At 48.9% G+C, this 19597-nt stretch overlaps 1 protein-coding gene across 10 annotated transcripts in view; it reads left to right on the forward strand.

Annotated features, from left to right (window-relative positions):
- The window catches only part of EPB41L1 (erythrocyte membrane protein band 4.1 like 1), a 155681-nt gene that overhangs the window by 111076 nt on the left and 25008 nt on the right, over window positions 1–19597 (forward strand). For 3 of the 10 annotated variants that reach the window (XM_019484647.2, XM_059733227.1, XM_059733229.1), the window contains exons 10-16: window positions 748–900; window positions 1954–2051; window positions 5481–5656; window positions 8080–8228; window positions 9527–9562; window positions 12084–12275; window positions 14230–14328. In XM_019484647.2, the coding sequence (XP_019340192.2) occupies window positions 748–900; window positions 1954–2051; window positions 5481–5656; window positions 8080–8228; window positions 9527–9562; window positions 12084–12275; window positions 14230–14328 (903 nt within the window). The remainder of the gene's footprint in view (window positions 1–747; window positions 901–1953; window positions 2052–5480; window positions 5657–8079; window positions 8229–9526; window positions 9563–12083; window positions 12276–14229; window positions 14329–19597) is intronic. The other 7 variants (XM_059733228.1, XM_059733230.1, XM_059733233.1 and 4 more) reach the window with 4 other exon arrangements.

Raw genomic sequence — 19597 nt, forward strand, 5'->3', positions numbered from 1 at the left:
CAATTCCCTCAAGCTGTGGGGGAAGAATGTGCGCACATGGTCATGGCATTTCCACAGTGATAAAGATGTGTACACAGTATGCAGAGGCCATGGGGAACCTGCCTATGGCAGAACCCAGAACTAATGATAGCCAGAGGTGAAGAAGCTGTCAGGCCTCCCAGAAGACAAAGGAGCCCTGGCCCCAGGCTAGAGTACCACTAGGACTTTCCCCTCTTATAACAGGCTACTGCCAGGCGGAGCCAAAATCCCACTTCCACCAGGAAAATGACAGTAAGCAGCATGTAGTCACTTAATACAAAGTAGTCTTTAAGATCTTTTAAATCCCTTAGGTGTTTCTAGCTGAGCTGAAGTGATCCTGTCAGCACATGCCACTCTGTGACCACAGCTGGGTTAGAAAACTGAATCACCATTGTGATGGGCCCCTGAGTCTCACAGACCCAAACTGCAGCCCCAGCATTTCCCAAAGCCTCTAACCCTGTCCTGCACTAGGGCATCTGTCTCCCTCTAGCCTCTTTCCTGAGGAGAAAGCATAGCAAAGCCATGCGTCTCCACTGGGACACAGAAGGCAGCAGGGAATACAGCTCTGGGGTTTTACTGTTGGCTGTAGATACAAACTACCAGTCAGACAAGAGCCTGGAAAGACTAGTATGAGATGTCCTGCTAACCCACGCTCAGAGGCTTTGCTGGAGGGCTGACGGCCTGCCTAACACTAACCCTCCTCTGTTTTTCCTTCCCCTCTGGCCTCAGGATTCAGAGGGCATTGACATCATGCTGGGCGTCTGTGCCAACGGCCTCCTGATCTACAGAGACAGGCTGCGGATAAATCGCTTTGCCTGGCCCAAGATACTCAAGATTTCCTACAAAAGGAGCAACTTCTACATCAAAATCCGCCCTGGCGAGGTGGGTTTCTCACAGGAGAGTCTCAGTGAGGGATGGAAATGGAGGAGAATTCCCCTGTTCCCTCTGGTGATATCAGGAAGTCTGTCTCACAAGAGACTTCCAGTCTTGGCCAGGTCTGTTAGTGCTTGTACAACAGTAGCACTGGGTGGCCCCAACCATGACCTATCCCTATGGTGCTCACTACTTCACACCCAGAGACAGTCCCTATCCAGGGAGTCGACAGTTTAGGTACTTGAGACAGACAAACAAAAAGCAGCAGCATCCTTGTTTTACAGATAATGGGCTCTTACCCTGAGCAGATCTTTTACTTCTTGTGTCCTCTTACTCCCACTGGAAAACTGATCTACATCAGAGCATCTAGTAGGGGCAGAGGGCATATACATATGCCATCTTTCCCCACATGCCTCTTAGTTGAAGCTTGATGTGGTTGGAAGTTATAGCAGGCTATAAACAGAAGATACTCCAACTGAGGGTTTTTCTTTCTCTTTGTGTGTTTTATATTTCATTAAGAACATGATGACCAATGGAATTTTTACATTTTGTTTTCATTTTTGACCAAAATTTTCAAATGTAAGTATTAAAATGAAATCAAACAATTAACTTACATGGAGAAAACACCTTTCTTCCTGTTCTTTTCCAGAAGGTATGGAAAGGGGGGAGTATATTTCAAAAAGTGAAGGGTTCTGAGAAATTTCCGCCTAAACAAAAGAGAAAAGTTTTGAGTTTTCTTTAAATTTCATGAGAAAATTTCTGTTGCTTTGAAAAGGCATTTACTGTTGAGGACTACTTTTCAACCAAACAATGTCAACTAGCTGCTGTGTGAACTTTGACCTTGCCTGTGACTAGGGAAGCTGCTGGAACCAGTTCTGAACAGAATATCACCAGGGCCAGTTTGGGAAGTGTTTATGGCATAGCTTGTTTGTTGCTCTCACTCCAGGAGGTAACCCTCAGAGGGAAGGCAGGCCCCATGTCAAGCCTCACCCAGAGCTGAGCAGTAAGTCACTGCAAAAGCAGGAACTATAACAATAACACCGTGTCTGTGTCTCTTTCCAGTATGAGCAGTTTGAGAGCACCATTGGCTTCAAGCTCCCCAACCACCGCTCTGCTAAGAGGCTCTGGAAAGTCTGCATTGAGCACCACACCTTCTTCAGGTGAGGAGATGGAGGATGAAGGTCTGTACAACAACCACCCAGCATGGGGCACGGCTCAGAGAGGACAGTGAGGAAGTGCTTCTAATTCCTGCCCTCCTGGTGCCCTTCTCTTGGCTAAGCCTTCTTCATTAGTGCCCCCACTGTGAGGTCTGTGCAGGCTGCAGATGGGTGGGAGGCCATTTCCCTAACACTTGTTTTGGGCAGCTATGGTGCTTCCTTCAGTACCTCTTACCCCAGATCCCCTTCTGCCTCACATAGGGAAGGACCATTACACTTTTACCCCCCCAGACCCATCTGTTTCACACTGGGAGGGGACATCTTCTTCACTTACCCTCCCCCACCCACAATTCCTTCTGCTCCATGCCGGAAGGAAACTGGTCTTCATCCTTCTCCACTCTCATTCCATGGTTATTTTACCCCCAATCTAGTCTTGGTCTGAGCTCTGTGTCCCTCTGTACCCAGCATTGTGCTGCAGGGAGTGGGTGAGGCATTCGCTTGTGAGGTAGGGTGTGGGCTGGGGAAGGAGAGTCGGTGTCAGTGAGATCCTTGTGCTGCATTTCCCTGGCCTCATAGCACACAGGTCTCTGCTTTAATCTCCATCTGAAATGTTTCCTGAGCTGATGAGCCAATGTTTAATACATCAAGACACACTTCACCATCCTTTGCCCTGCTTCACTTTCCATGATGTCCTTTTCTTTCAAGTTCTCACTCAAAGCAGCCACCATGGCAACTCCCAAGGCTTACTTATTTAAAATGACAAGGGAAAAAATCCCTGATTATGACTGCCTCTCAGTATTAGTGTAATCCTACCTGGCCCCACACAATGCAAACATATCTGACCCCGGGCCATCCAAGCAGAGCTTTTCATGGGGCTGTACTATGTAGGAATGTCCTAAAGTCCAGGCCTTGTAAGTGGAGGGGCAAGACAGCAGAAATGCAGGCAGGGAAACGCCCATGCTTCTCCAGAGAAGTGATGCTTAAATGCATCTTGATATGGGGTGTTGGAACACCATTACCTACCCACTGCTCTGTATTTCTCCCTGTAGCCCACTTGGCTCCTACTGCTCCACAATCCGCAGCCCACTCCTTGTTTATATGCATTGGCCTCCCCTTTGACTGTCTTTGTTAGGAAAATGCATTTGTGGCACTGCATTCCAGCTCCTCACCCTCTGCATTTGATCTTGAAGTCAAGAGGAGATGGAGGCAGCTAGAACAATAGCAGATCCAGTATGGATCTCCTCTCCACACCAGCTGGTCTTGGGCTCCACAATTCAAAAAGGATGTGGAGAAGCTTGAGAGAGTCCAGAGGAGAGCCACGTGCATGATCAGAGGTCAGGAAAACAGACCTTATGATGAGAGGCTGAGAGCCATGGGACTCTTCAGCCTGGAAAAGCTCAGGCTCAGGGGCAATCTGGTGGCCATCTATAAGTTTATCAGGAGCGTTCACCAGGATCTGGGGGAACGCCTTTTCACCAGAGCGCCCCAAGAGATGACAAAATCAAACGGTCACAAACTTCGCCGAGACCGATTCAGGCTGACGTAGGAAGAACTTCTTTACTGTTCGAGCCTCCAAGGTTTGGAATAGACTGCCGTCGGAGGTAGTTCAAGCACCCACTTTGAACACCTTCAAGACACATTTGGATATTTTTCTTGCTGGGATCCTATGATCCCTGCTAACTTCCTGCCCCTGGGGCAAGGGGCTGGACTTGATGATCCTTCGGAGTCCCTTCCAGCCCGAATGTCTATGAAATCTATGAAATGGCGAAAGGGAAGGAGGGGGTGGTGGAAAACTCATTGCACATGCGTCCAGGCAGCTGAGACTAGAGGTTTCAGTGCCTATCCAGCAGGTGCAACTGCACAGCTGCACTCCCCTAGATCTGCCCCTCAGCTGGGGAAATGCCTGTGTTCGAACCCTTTAGAATGTTACAATCCCCCTGGAGTTCTCTTTTGAGAATTGCTCCCTCCTCCTCCCCTCTCCTCTGCCTTCCCCACACCCCACCCACTGCTTGCTCTCCTTCCTTGGGACAGACCGGGAGCCTTGGAAATCAGTGTTGGGAGGTCAATAGGCAGTGCAATGGACTGGGAATCCAGAGATCCAGATTTCTTTCATCCTGATGTTGCTTCCTCACTGCATGACTCTGAGCTATTGACTTGACCTCCCTGCTATGCTTCTGTGTCAACAGCTGTAATATGGGGATAAAGATACTTTGTAGGGGTATAGGGCGTCCACCACCATGCAAGCGTCCTGGGGACAGCTGCAGGCTGGCATAGGACCAGGGCACCCCAGTGCTGCCTGTTTCCCCCAGCCACTCCCTTGCTGCATCTGGGGTTGGGGCCAGGGCTGGAGCCATGTGAGCAGGGTGTGCAGGCAGGCAGGGAGCTGCATCCAGGGCTGGGGCTGGGATTTTGGGGCGGTGAGCATGGAGCCGGGATGGGGCAGAGCTGCTATCTGCTCTCTGCAAGTCTGCCCGCAGAACCCACACCCGTCACAGGGGCATGCAGGCAGCAGATTGTGGCTCTGACCCAGCCCCACACTGTTACCACCTGTAACCCCCATCCTGTGATCCTGACCTCACATACCCTTCCCACTCCTGAACACCACTGCCCAGGGCCCCATCCCACATAAGGAGTTTTGGTGAGCTTTTGCACGTGGAGCAGGGTGGGGATGCTGACCCAACCCACAAAAGCTCACCAAAACTGCCTATGTGGCCCTCAGGCCCAAATAATTGCCTACCCCTGTTATAAAAGCTTTGCCAATATGGCTGAATCAGTGAAGCCCCTTAGCAGAAATGCAGCTTGCACAGGCCAAAGGACTCATGTATTTACGTAGAAGGGATGGGGCACAGCTATGTCACACCCCTGCCCAGCATACACTTTGTAGTGTAGACCACTCTTGAGTGCATGCTGAGTGTAAACCATAATGTCTGCAAGGTCATGCTTTCTGGAACTCAGGGAGTACTAGATGTTAAAAACTCTAAAAATGTACAGGTTGGGTTTTCCCCTCAGTTACGATGAACACTTGAGAACAGTGAATCTGCTCCCTCACACATACAAAGGGCAGAAGCAGCCACAGAGATGGAGACAAAGAGAGCAGCCAGCAGGGAAATGACTGGAGATTTCTACTTCTGTAGTGAGACAGCCCCGCTCTTGAAAGCAGTGCTGAGGAAGGGGTTGGAGGGAGTGATGTTCTCTATCCAAGCTCTGCCCACTATCTTAAAGCTTCTTGCACCACCTCCAAGCTCAGTCCACAACTACCATTTACACACTGAGACTAGGTGACACTTCTGCCAAAGTGATCTCTAAGTCAAACAAGGAGATGATCAGCACTAGACTTTGGAGTGAACAACCCCCCGTTGTAGTTACTGGTTGTACAGTGTTTTGTGGTGCCTCTGGGCCTTTCCAGTTATGATCTGTTTTCCTCCTTCCCAGGCTGGTGTCCCCAGAGCCTCCTCCAAAAGGCTTTCTAGTGATGGGCTCCAAGTTTCGCTACAGCGGGCGGACACAGGCGCAGACCCGCCAAGCCAGTGCCCTCATTGATCGGCCCGCTCCCTTCTTTGAGCGCTCCTCCAGCAAACGGTACACCATGTCTCGCAGCCTCGATGGAGGTACGCCCCAAATTGGGGAGGGGGAGGGAGATTGGTTTCCTGGCGGGAGCAGGGAGGATGTGCTTAGACAAAGGGGCTGCATGTGGCAGGTTGGCTCTGGCATAGTGAGCTCGCTGCCATCTTCCTGCTTTGGCTTACCCAGAGGAAATAGCCCATGCATGTTACCAGAAAAGAGCTGTTGCACCAGGGCTGCCAAGGGGACTCTTCACTCTGTGCTAAGGGTGCTTGAGTGAGTCTGCCCTGGGAATGGTTTTAGCAAGGCCACATGATGGAGTTGTCAGGGGATGTCTGTACAGCAAAGCCAAGGTGTGACCATGGCATGGGGAGGTGCATCCCTGCTAGTTTCAGTCTACCCCACACAGGCAACAACAGTGAAAATATGACAACACAAGCTTCACCACACATGAGCAGATGGAGACAAGCCCTCTGTGGACTGTGAGAATGTGGCTGGGCGGCCAGGCTGTATTGAACTCCAAGCTGCTGTGTCTTAGCCACTGTTGTTCCCCAGGTTAGCTAGATAAAGTTGGTACAGTTATGTCTACCCCTGCTGCACACGCCTACTTTCACTTGGCTGCATGGAGATACTCTGCATGCACAGCAAGTGTCTGCCTAGGGACAGCTGTTCTCCCTGGCTGGATGACACACATTCTGTGAAGGGCAGGCCTTCAGCCTCCATTGTCGATACGCATATCAGGCAGAATGCTGCCTGCAAGTCTTTTGGAGAGCCCTCAGATACCCTGCTACGGCCTCTTCTCATAGGACCTGGGGCTTGCAAGGATCTTCAGCCTCAAGAGGGCAGCAAAGAGAGAGGGACTGCCTCTCATGCCTGTCTGTCATGCTAACCTTCCTTGGCCCAGTTGGCTATCTACACTGGTACTTTATGCTGCTGCATGAGCTCCAGGGGATTCTTAGGGCCTGCACAGTGAAGAAAATGAGGAACTCCCCAGCAGATGTGTGTACAGGAGGATGAATTTAAGGTCTAAACAGCCTTGTCCTTCTGGTCTCCTGAGCGCTCCTCCCAGACTTCAGCTTACTCAGGGCATTGCACACTGCTTCTGCAGCAGTGTAGAGAATGGCTCCTGTTGGTCTTGGGTGATATGCTAAGGATAGTGTGGCTCCAGCAGAAGCTGCTGAAAAGTGGAATCAGATCACATTTGTCCATTGAACTGTTCCCAGTGGAGGTCACTGTCAAGGAACTTCAGGAACAGTCTTCAGGAAGAGCTGTGAGACCTGCGCAGAGAGGAATGTCCCAGCCCTTGCTGTAATCGGGGAGTTGGGGCAGGAGCTTTCTGCACCAGGAGAGTTCCCTGTCCAGGCCGAGGCCTAGAACAGGACAGGTTGTAGTCAGCTTCAGGCTGCACGGGGAAGTCCCACAAGGCACAGGGCGTGTCCCCATGTGCAAAGGGTGGGAGAGCTCTTCAGCAGCAGCTCTCCCACCCCGTGTACATCAGGACCCCTCCAATGTGTACAGGGCCAAGAGACAGCTGTCTCCTGGCCCCGTGCTCCCTACAAGCTCCTCAGCTAGTACCCAGAAGGAGCCTGGAGTTCCCCCTTGGTGCTGCAGGGGGGCAGATCAGAGTAGGAGCAGCCCTCTCCAGGCTACTTCCCATTGGGAGCAAATCTGCTCTCAAAAGGGAGCATGTGTAGACATACTCCCCAGGCAGGCTTACTGCACAGTAACCTACTTCAAATTAATAGCATATGTACACATGCTCGCTGTGTATGAGAGCACCTGGGGAAGTGCGTTCAGTTCTCCCAGCAGCAAGACAGCAGCACATTAGAAAGAAATGAGGATAAATACATGGTGATGAGGTAGCTGGGGAGACTGTGCTCAGGAGAAAGCCATGGGCTGGGGTCCCTGCTACTCTGCAGCTGGCATCAGTGACCTCCCTGCAGGTTGGGTGTGACACTCCCCAGCTGGATCTGCTAATTCCCACTTTGCACCTGTTTTGTACTGATGCAGATGATGATGACACAAGGTAAAGGTTTGTGTAACAGGTAATACAAACCTTTGTATTACCAAAGTGGGCCCAGTCTGACTCAGTGAAGTAAGGACTAAGGCTTTGGCTACACTTGGCAGGAAAATGCTTTCAGCTGCTGAACAAGCTCCCCTTGGTGGCAGACCTTGTTTAATGGGATGAAGCTAACTCCCTTTCTAGTCCAGGCAAGGTCAAAGGGGTGGAGGAACAACAGGTTGCAAGAACAAAGAAGAAGGTAGAGGAAGGCCAGACCTCAGGGCACTAAATGCTGTCGGGCCTATGAAGTTGCCTCTCAAAGGAAAGGGAGGAGTATGTTGTTTGGAACTTCTCAGATGAGACTGTTTTTAGGCTTACAAGAATGTCTGCAAGGAACCAGCCTGTGCTGGCTGGAAGGTGGGAGTGTTTCCTCTCTAATGCCTGTCCTGTCTCCTGTACACTGGACAGAATTCTCACGCCCAGCCTCTGTCAGCGAAAACCACGACGCAGGGGTGGAGTCTGAGAAGCGAGACGAGGACAGTGAGCACAGTGGGAGGAGAAGATCTGAGGCCGAGGATGAGGAGGTGACAACCCCAACAAAAATCAAGGAGCTGAAGGTACAGGACTTGCTGGACAGAACTTCGGGGAGTCAATAGTGGAGCCATTTATAGGCTGGCTTGGAGGAGTGTTCTTGCTGTGGATTAGCCAGGGCAATCTCCTGACTGAACCTGGGTTGAGGAGGCATCCCAGGATGCCAGTGACGTAAGTACAAGTGCTCTGAAGCATCAGAGGGAGGACTGTGATCCAGAAAGGCTGCCTCTGGAGTGGGCCCCTGGAATCTGTCCCCCTAGTGCAACTTCTGGCAGGGAGCTCTGGTGATAGCACTGTTAGTGACATCCCTGCTCCTGCCAGCTCCCAGTTGGCCCTGAGTTATCAGTGAAACCATATTCACTGAGAGGTAGGGAATGGGAACATGGTGGGCTGCTCAATTCTGCACTCTGCTAATGCACCTGGGGCCTGCCTGTGAGATGACTCAGTACCTCTGGCCAGGGAGGGGATGCCCCCTGGAATTCCCAGGGAAGTGGCCAAGGCTCAAGGGTGACTGTGGAGAAGGAGAACCAAGCCTAGTGTCTCCAGTATAGCTCTGCTGGTCTCATGCTGCACTGCCAGTCTGGGCTTTGGAGCAGCTAAAAGGGTACACTGCACTGCAGTTCTCTGTAGGGAAAATAAAAGCTTTTCAGATCATGCTGCCGAGCAAAAGACTCTGGTGCAAAAGGTGGCAGCAAGCTCTGATCTCCCCACCTAGCCTGTGCTGGAAGCATTAACAGCCCTCGTGGTGGAGTCAGTCACTGCTGTCCTCTCTCCTGTACCATGCTTCCTCCCCACACATGGAGGCAACCTTCAGACATAGACATGACCCAGAAAGACCCAGTCACAGCAGAGGCACATGTGCAAATATGTCCACACAAACATGCATGGACACCTATGCCCATACACATGAGCACACAGCCACACACGTGCATGTCCCTCCACTGACACTGTTCTGTTGGCACCAGCTGGCTCTTAGCCCAAACATCCTATCTATGGCCTCTGCTCTCTATTTCCAGTTCTCTGGGACCAGGTCCTTTTTCCCTTCTTTCTGTTCTCCCAGCCCAGTGGACCAGGGAGGTGGTCTTTTGAAGTTCGACATTATATCGTGTCTAAGAGTCTGGCAGCACCAAGTAGGTGCTGCAAGGGTGCTCACATTGCTGGAGCTGCCATCTCTAGGCCATGCTGGTATCTGTAGGGCCTGCTCCCACTACTGATATCATGCCTGGCCTGACCCAGGCTTCTGTATTAAACTGAAATGTAATGTGTGTGCTGAGTTCTCTGGACTGACCCTGCTGGTTACGTTGAATCCTCTCTTTGCTGCCAGCCGGAGCAGGAAACCACCCCCAGGCACAAGCAAGAGGTATTCTCTCTCTGGAGCATCTTACCCCCCATTGGTGCATCATATTCTTCATCTTATTTAAAACTACAAGCACCACCATACTGTGTGTTACCCTATTTACTGGAATACAAGATGCACCAGGTATCAGTGGGGAGCCTGCCTCAGTGGTGACTCATTAGATAAACCCACTAAGTCATCTAACAGGGGCTTTCCCCAAAGTACAAGCAGCATCTTTTATCCCACTAAGTAAGGCAGTTGTCATCACCCTGTGTGTGTGAGCAAGAGCCCTCCCCAGGTGTGGCAGCCAGGTCACTATGCTGAGGCACTGACCCAAGGGGATGTCCTGGCTGCTGCTCTCCTCTTTGTCTTCTCCTGTTTCTTCTCACTGTCCTACCTTCATCCCTCTGACTGTGAGTCTCTCAGACAAGGCACAGAACACATGGAAATTGAAGTATGCATCCCCCAAGCAAGCCTGTAAATCACACTGGGGGTTGCATTCCTGCGCCAGCTGGTGCAGACTAACTGGCAGTTGCTCCCGCTCCTTGACTTGCTTAAACTAAAACCCTGCATACCAATGGAGCTGTCTCCACTGTTTCTCTCCTTCAAGAGAGCTGTGGTCAAATGGCCTGTGCAGAGGCTGGGGAGCCTGGAGCTGCTGAGTTCTGAGCCTGCTCTGATACTCTCTTGCTGCCTGGCCTTTGGCAGTTCACTTCAGTGCCCATTTCACCAATCTGTAAGATGGGGATGGCCATATTTACTCACCTGCTGACAGAGGATGGAGGGGGAGGGGGTTGTAAAGCTCTGTGAAGATGGAGTTGCTGAGTAGGATGCACTTTGTTACTTTCCACTCCAAAGCACAGGCTGTTGTTGCTTTCTCTTCACCTGGGGTCTGTAAAGCCATTTTCCATTGGAACAAGTTCCCATGAGACGTGGAGGGTTCTGTCACTGGCAGGATTAAATCAAGCCCTCATGTCTTTTTAAAAGATGATCCAGATTAACCAGAGGTGCAGAAACTACTGGGTGGGGTTCTCTGTCTTGTATCAGGCACAGGATCTGACCATCTGATCATACTGGCCCCTTCTGGCCTCAGAACCTCTGGCTGATGCAAACCCCACTGAAGTCTCAGTTAAGCTCTTCTTTGATCTCAGAGGGTTTCAGAGCAGGCCTTAGAATCACAGCTCAAGCTTACAGTGGACACAAACCCAGGCCCAGTCAGGTGCTTCTGCTGCCACTGAGAAAAGGCTTGGGAGATGGCCTGTTTTTTTCCTAGCATCCCTGCCAGTACCATCCCACACAAGATGAGCAAACTCACTTGGTCAGTGATTGCTGTCCAGTTGTTTTCTTTTCCCACACTCATCCAGGTGTCTTGTTCTGTTCCCTCCACTGTCTGTCTTATTGCTCATTCCACCCTGCATGCTCCATGTGCCATTTTTTACCACTGTCATGTGCTCCCTAGCAACCATTTGAGCTAGTGATGGGCAAACCTCATAGCAGATGGCTCAGAAGCGTCAACAAAGTTTTTGATTCCTATCCCAAACTTCTCTAAGACTCCTGGCCCTACACAGACTTTTCCAAGGTTTCTGAGATCTATTTTCCTACATGGAACCCAGAAATGGATACAGGGTTGTAAGAGGTAAAAGTAATGGGAAGAAAGATGCTTATCTAAGCCTACTTGAACCTCAAAACAGGTTTGAGTTAGGGGCAAAGATTGTGGATTGGTTCTTGTTCATTTTGAACTGGTTTGCTCATCCCTAGTATCTCTCAATGCCATGAACACCTTAAAAGAGACTTGGGAGTGGGGGGAAGAGGGGTTCTGAAACAGACCTAATACCTAGACTGTGAACCATTGCCTTTATAGTGGGCCAAACAAACACCCTGCCTCTGAACAATTTGGGCTGGTTCAAAAACAGGTGTGGACTCAAATTTTGCATCTTTGGCCCCTCTAGGCCTTCCTGCCTGGTCACAGAAATCAGGTTCCAGGGAAAACTGACATGCCAGTTTAACTTCTCTAGCTAATCCTAGTTGTCTCCCTTGTGCTTTAAACTAGAACAAGTCAGTTGATCTCCTGGCCTGCTAACTCATGGGGCTACTTGGCTTCTTTTGGCCCTGCATTAGAAACCAGCAGGGGCTGGTGGAACATAATAAAGACAAGGGACTGTTGGAATTTTCCATAGGGAACAAAAGTGAAGCCCCCTTGGAGTCCACTTTTTCAATAGAATTGAGGACCACTTCAGATCTGCCTCTCCCTGGTTAGTTATAGTTTGGTCTAAGAACTACAAGTAAGGCTACAAAAGGGACCTGGTTTTATACTAACAAGTGACAAGATGTAGGTATAAATTCTTGTTGCTTCCTGCTCTACTCTGTAGCTGTCCTTGTCAAATTACAGAACCAGGGGGTTCCCATGCAGTGGGGCCTGAGAACCCAAATTCAGGCTCAGCATAAAGCAGGCCCTCCCCAGCTCCTGAGCTATGCCCCGCACCCTACTCCAGCCCTATTCTCTGATCCATGCCTAGCTGGTTACTGTCTTCTCTCCCTCCTAAAGTTTTTAGACAAACCAGAAGATGTTTTACTAAAGCACCAGGCTAGCATCAATGAGCTGAAAAGGACACTGAAGGAACCCAACAGCAAGCTGGTTCACAGGGACCGGGACAGGAGGCTGCCTTCATCACCAGCCTCTTCCTCACCCAAGCATGATGATGAGTCACCAAAGGGGACCCCAGAGAAGGCCAGCGAGGTTTGTTCTATTGTCTCTTTTATCAGGGGCGCTCCCTACAGATTTGTGCCTACACAGCTGGGGAAGGCAAGTGCCTCTGCTCCTCTCCAGTCTCAGTGAGCAGAAAAGGCCAGAGAGGAGCACCTGTGACAGCCCCTCTGGGGTGCTCTCTGGTTTCAATCTCCTTTGCAGTCAGGCATTGTTAACCACAGGTAGCTCCCCATGCTGTGGTGGGGGTTTAAGTCTACCCTCTTCTTGTACAGATACTGCCTCCCTTGTGCTCTTTGCCTAGGGAACTGGGCAAATGGCTTCCCTCCTCTTGCCAAGAGGTGGATCCCATAGCCTAGCTCCTTGTGAAGCTACTGCTTGATCCAGGAACACCCAGCAGTTTCTTGCCACTTTCCTGTGTCATGATGGCTCCTGTGCTAGCTGTGGGGACACCTGGGGGAGAAGATACCTTTACACACTGAGTCTGCACCCTCTAGGGTAGATCTGGCTTCAGAAGTTGAGGTGATGGGTAGACTGGGTCTCAAGGGTGCCATGCTTATTGGCTGATTGTCCATTCTATCCGCAGGGAAGCTCAGGAGATGGGTCTGTAATGAACAAATGCACATGGCATTAAGTAAACAGGGTAGCAAGTGCTGCCTGGCAAAATCACACCCCCCACTCAAGTAGTGACGGGTGGGCAAAATTAATGAGCTTTGCTCTCTGTGGAGTGGTCCTACAGGATGTTAAAACAGATGAAAACTGGACTTGACACCAAGGTGTGGAGAAGCAGCTTGGAGCAGAGTGGGCTGGGAAAGGATTCTGGAGGTTTCAGCCAAGATGAGGGTGGACAGCTGTTACCTTTGAGCATTGATTTCCTTGGTGTCTGGTGGATAGCAGAAGACAAGAGAAGTATGGGAGCAGCAGAAGCCTTTCTCTTCCTCTTCTGACAGTAGCTGTTGAGCCCGCTTTATCTTGTACTGTGTACCAGGCTGTTATCTGTCCAGCATCAGGCACCCTATTCAAGCTGGATAAACAACTTGGTATGGCCATGGATTGGGCTGGTTTTGGTCTAGACATGACAAAGTTCTCTGAGTGAGTAGAATGGACAAGCCTCATAGTGTGGTAGCCAGAACCATGAGGCTGGTCTAGTACTGCCTCTCAGCTGAAGGAGACCTTGGAGCAGTAGCAGGGGAAAGAACATGGACTTAATCCCTGACAGTGGTGTTTATAGAGGCTGAGATGCCTCTGACCTGTGCTGGTGATCTCAAGCTGATTCTGCTGGCAAAGGAAGGTTTTGGCAGTGAATGGATTGGCTCATAGTGAGGTAGGAGAATGTTGACACCAGGGGGAGATACCTGCAGAAGGTACTGGGAAAGGTGGCTGAGGGAAGTTAAGGAGAAAACATTTGCCATTGGTAGAGATTTAACTGCACATAGATGGACCCCTCTGATGCTGCTGGATGGGCATAGAACTGAGATCAGTATGTCTGGGCTTGTATGTGGGAAAGCAGCATTGTTTGTGTTATTGGGGCCCTGTGCAGAGGTTCTCTTTGGGGCCCCCTACTACTAAAGAGTCGCACTGAAATATAGCAGGGGGCTCTGACTTGGAGGTTAAGGGCGTGGAGGGTATTGCATTGTTTACACTGTTTTAACAGGGCCCCTGGTGCAGGGCACAGAGCTGAGCAGAGAGGATAGGCTGGCACACGGGTTCTGCAGGCAGTGGTACATGGAAAATGAATGCAGAGAACAAAAGGAGGGGCTTTTGTCAAACGTGTGTTTTAAACAAATGTATAAAGCACCAAGCTCTGACTTGAGACTGCAGCTGGAATAGTCATGACTTTCATTCATTCACTCACTTGTTCATTTGTTCATTCTCGTTCTTTCTTCTCTCTCTCTCTCTCTCTCTCTCTCTCTCTCTGTCTTTCTCCTTATGTGCCTTTCTCTCTCCCTTTTTGCCTTTGGTACTTGGGTTTCTCCTGCTGAAACAGAGGATGGAAGAAGATATCCTAGAAGAGTTTTCACCTGAGCATGGAGCTGCCTTAACCATGGAGTCTTTCACACAGAAAAGCCTTGTCTCTTCTCCTGAGGTTATCACCATTCCATTTCTCTCTTTCCCTCTGCCCTTTGTCTGTGTTTGTAATCTACCTAAGGGCCTGTGGAAAAATTTCCTGCCACTGCTCCGTAAATATATTTGGGCCTAAGTAAACTGCTAATGGGGCATAATATGAACTGGTTCCGTACAGAGTTCTCATCCTAACCCAGTGATAAGGAGAAAGGGGATTAGAGGGATAGATAGTCTCTGCATTTATCTCTGAAACTGACTTATTGATGACTATGGATTTGGTAACTTCTTCACTTGAAGTGTAGGAATATTATCCTGTCAAGGGTATTGATCAGAGACCTAACAGTGATGCTAATTAATTCTTCCATCATATTTCCATGAGCTATAGTTGTGGATTAGATAAACTAGGCAAGGCTGAAACTAATTTGTCCTTGGATCAGCACTCTTCAGGCAATCCAGGCTCAACAGGAGGTGGGAAAGGTAGTTCATTCAGCTGATGATTCTCTTGATGTCAGGACTGACCCAGAATGGCTTTAGGTGATGTTTTGCAGCTGCATTGTCTTTGGAGATATAAATCTGAGGTCCAGGCCACATATTGTCCCTAACAATCTTTTCTTAAAAAAGGAGGAATTCATGCTGACATGCTGGCCAAAGTCCAGGGTGAGCAGTTATGGTCTATTGTGCCTACCTACAGCTCCCCTGCATCTGTACTTGACTGTGATAACCTTCTTCAACTCCTATCCAAATTGCTAGTTTGTGTTTTCATGTGGTTTCAGATAGCTGCTTCCCTGCTTTGTGGGGAGGACTGCAGTCCAGGGATGAGTGAACTATTGGGTCAACTGATGTAACTTCAGCTCTTACTCAGTCCTTACACAGGCAAAACTTCCACTTCCACTCCATGTTTGGTCCCCCCTTCTGAATTCTTACTGTCAAAGGACACTAGAGCAGTGCCATTAGTTGCCTAGGGTCCTCAGAGTTTGTATACCTCATTTTTAAGTGCTTAGATACACTGGTGATGAGCATGAAATGGAATAGAATAAAATACAGGATAACTACTATTCTGCCTGCCTAATCTGGCTGAGGTACGTAAAAGGCTTCTCAATACTGTACTATCTCAAGACCTCACACACTTCAATGTGTTCATCATCACATTCTCCCTATATGATAGGACACTGCTTTTAGCTGCATGTTGCCCCCTGATTTCCTGTCATCTGTCGACTTCAAATGGAATAGCTGTCACTCAGCACTTGAAAATCAGGCCATGGATGTTTCATTTTGGACATCCTCAAACTGAGGTTTCCTTGGTAAATGGGCACTTTAGAAACATCTGGATTATACATGTATACCCCAACCTCAAGTAGAATCCATTAATCCTTGAGCACATAACCATCTTGGAGGGAAAGAAGGCAATTGAGCAATATCATTTTTTAGCTTTTATGTTTCTTATTTTCTACCAACATATTCTTCTGGAGGAGCTGGGGGATAATTACAATGGAACCTTCCTCCAGGCAGAAGAAAATGAGGCCAGAACGCAGTTCCTTTAATCTGGTTTTGCTCTGGTGTGGGTGAGGCCCAACCTTGCTGAAACATGGGGTTTTTGCCACCTAGACAGGTCCAAAGTGGTACTGACTTAGATGTTCCAGTTCAGCCCACCATACAAGGAAAGAAGATGTGAGATTAAGCTCATTTGTGCTCAGAGCCATGAGTGGGTGGAGGAATGACGGTGACTTTAAACCCGTATTAAGATATGGCTGTATGCCATTTCACTGTGGGAGGCTGTCCCTCATCCCAGGCACCCCCACAATTTGAGTTTATTTTCAAACCCAGTCACATCTTACTACAATGGTAGCATGCTGTAGATCCACACCTCACCTAGTTGTAAGCACAGTCTAGGAGGCCTTTTGGAGACCTTTTGAAAACATAGGCCTGCTTCTGTAAAATGGCTGACTGGTGGACTGTTTAGAAGGCAGTGCCCAGCAGTTAGAACATGGTGGATCAATCAATGGACAGAACACCTGATTCTCCACTACCTCACTCCAGTCCGATATCCAGCATAAAACTGGGGTAACAGAGTGGGGGAAATGGGCCCAGAATCTTCAGCTTTTGAGCCGGGTTGCACTGCAATAGTCTGGGAGCTCAAGCTCACGGGGGAAGAGGGATGGCGATAAAAACTCAAGTGCATTTAACCTTGCCATCCTGTACCCTAATTGTTGGTGGCATCTGGGGAATTTGAAATACCTAACTGTCAAAACAAACTGATTTCAAGTTATATTTGGCATTTCAAGTGTGTGCAGCTACTGGTTGAGGGTTTGATGTGTGGTTTTGTCCTTATGCCACCCATGTGCTTGAAGAGAATATGACATCCTCTGGTTTTGGAGCATATAGTAGGATGGAAAAGGAGGTCCCCAGTATATCACCACCCAGGGAGCCAGAAATACACATCTGCTTTGTGTGGCCAGATATTATTTGACACCTATGGTTTTAAGGCCAGTTGAAATTAGACTCCTAATCCTAGTACCCTTTCACAGGAAGTGATTCCTGGTGGTAACTCTGTTCAAAGGGACTCTCTCTGGGGCTCCACTATGACCTTCTCTGTAGGGTCTGAGTCTGAGGGGATACTAGTTTAAGAGTCATGCAGCTAAGCATAGCTGGGGCTAAGTGAGAATTTGCTCAGTGGCCAGGTAATCCCTCTGAGTAGCTTGGGTTATTTGCATTGCATGTGAGAAGTGTACCCTGCTCCCAGCAGGCCAGGGAGCCACACTACATGCTATCTCAAGAATGAGAACCAGAGATCAGTTCATGTCATTCTTCCAGAACTCTCAACAGGTTCGTTCTTTTTACTTGGTCTTGCTGCACCTCTGTGCACAGGAAATAACAGGTGCAGATGCAGTGAAGAGAACAGACGCAAAAGAATAGGCCACTTTGCACACTTGGTTGGTGGGGCATGCCACCATATCCTTCTTCCTCTCATGTTGGTACTCATGGGCACTAATGAGGTGTGTAGCAGCCTCATCTGCAACCCCAAGCACATAGATCACTTGAGATTGGTTGCTCACAGGACTCCGGAGCAGGGCTTTCCTTTGGAAACGTTTTGTGTTCTTTCAACCCAGATCTGTCTTCATTGGCAATTCATGGTGCCCAACACAGAACTGCAGAATCCCTAAACCACTTCTGCCACTCAGAGCTAAAAGAAGATAGATCATTAAAGCCACTTTGGGTATAACAGCTCCGTCTCCCTTCTCTCTGCCTGGAAACTTTTTGTACCACTTTGCTAATGGGCCAGTGAAGATAGGTCTCGGTGCCACAATTCTAAACATTTAGCTTTTCCACATCTGGTTTTAGTTGCTTCCTGCTATATGGTCTGCCCAAGCCTTATCTTGTACTGCCTCTTGGAGGAGTCTCTGACAAGTTCAGGAGTTTTATGCTGAATGACCTATTCCTGAAACATCACTTGGTAGTGGAAGCCAATTCTCCCTCCTCAGACAGAGAAGTTTTGAGAAGCCAGAATTTTCCTTCTGCAACCAACTGTGTTATTATTAACAGTGCATAGGTTGTAAATGCCAGTGCTGGTCCACTGTTATTCTTCTAGCCAGCTCCCCATAGCGATGCAGGTGAACACCAAGAAGGCAAGACTTCTGGCTACTGTACCAGAAGCAGTTCCTCCCTTTCATTCCCCCTCTGTTGGCTCCACAGCAATGAGGAGGCCAAGAAGCTTTGCCATATATTCAGTTTCTACCATTTAGAATTTACCAACAGTTTGACCAACAGGTCCTTTGCTTATGTCTGTGCCACCCAGAATTCCAGGGTGGTTTCCTGTTCAGTGACTAGCTAAGCCCAGGCCCAGACAAGACCAGGTGGGTTCAGTCTGACATGGTCAGTCCTAAAGGCTGAACTTAATTTCTCTGGAAAATTGACCATTCTAGCAGCACCTCTGTTTGAACCCTATTTCTCCTGTTTGTACCTGGCATGCTTCATCCACAGACTCCTTCTTGCTAGCCTTTCTGTGAATGCCTCTCTATGCTCCCTATACTTACAAAACAAGTCCTCTTCCAAGGCCTCCAGAAAGTTCCCTGTTTTGTTAGACATGGTATCAAACTGCCTGTATGACACATCCCACGACTCGCCCATGCTAACTAATGGGGAAGTGTAACTGATATTCTAGCACTATGGGCCTGTGATGGCATTTTGTTGCCTAAACCAAAACCAGGGGGTCTTGAAATTCACTTCAAACTGGTTGGCTTTTCCAATGGAATGAGATCAGCTTACAGTAGTGAGGCAGTCGTCTACCCACTGGAAAAGGAAGCTGGATTTAGAGAGAAGTCTTAGGCTCTTAGCCCCTCCCTTACTGGTTAAGAGAGTTGTAGAAGCATATAATCAATCTGCATTAACACTGGGTTGCCTGATAGGGCTCTCCAGAAGGCAAATGGAGCCTTTTTTGTAGGTATTTTCTCCAGAATATGCACACCAAGCCTGGACTCTGAGTATGAGCACTTCCTTGAACTGTTCTGCTCCTCACTATCAGACCCAGTACATTTTCTTCACTCAGTGAAGACTGGACAGAAGGTATCCTTTAAAAGACCCCTGCTTCAGCTGTCATCAGAAAGAGAATGTGCTTTATTCAGAGAAGGGGGCTTTTGTGGGTGCCACACTTCTCTTCCTGGCTGCCTCTGGTTTGGTCTAGTTAGGACCAGACCTAACAGTGAAAGCCACAGGAAAGGATACTAATATGCTTCCCAGAGACGGGAGTGGTGCTGTAAAACTGAAATTACTGTGGGCATCCTCTTCATATTAGAAAGTTTTCCCAAGCCTTGGGCTAAAGGGAATTTCTGGTGAATCAAGTTCCTTAAGAACTCACTGGGATTCACAACAGGACCAGAACAGATACTGAGTTTATGATAATACTGCTTGCATGGCCTATGGAAGCCAGTGACTTATGTAGTACCTTACTACAGCCTGTTGCTACACCTGTCATGACTTCTGTAAACCTGTCTGGGCCAGAGGGAGACCAAAGGGCTGGTCACTGTAGAAGGAATCTGTTTCTAAGGCAGGCCTGAAGACAATTGTGGTTTGGGGGAACATTCAGCACATGGATAATCCTTGAAACTTGTATCAGGGTGGGTAAGAATGTGGCTCAGGGGTGCAACCTCTATCTAAATATGCTTTAAGTTTTGATTCAGAACAAACCTTCTGTTAAGCAGATGGTCCTCACTTGGATGCCATGAGCTTTGGGTAACCTTCCTTATGGGCCTCAGGAGGAAGTCTCTTTAAAGTATCTATGAGGTGAATGCTCTTAT

Source organism: Alligator mississippiensis, chromosome 9 (assembly GCF_030867095.1).
Source record: "Alligator mississippiensis isolate rAllMis1 chromosome 9, rAllMis1, whole genome shotgun sequence".
In the NCBI taxonomy this organism is placed as follows: domain Eukaryota; kingdom Metazoa; phylum Chordata; order Crocodylia; family Alligatoridae; genus Alligator; species Alligator mississippiensis.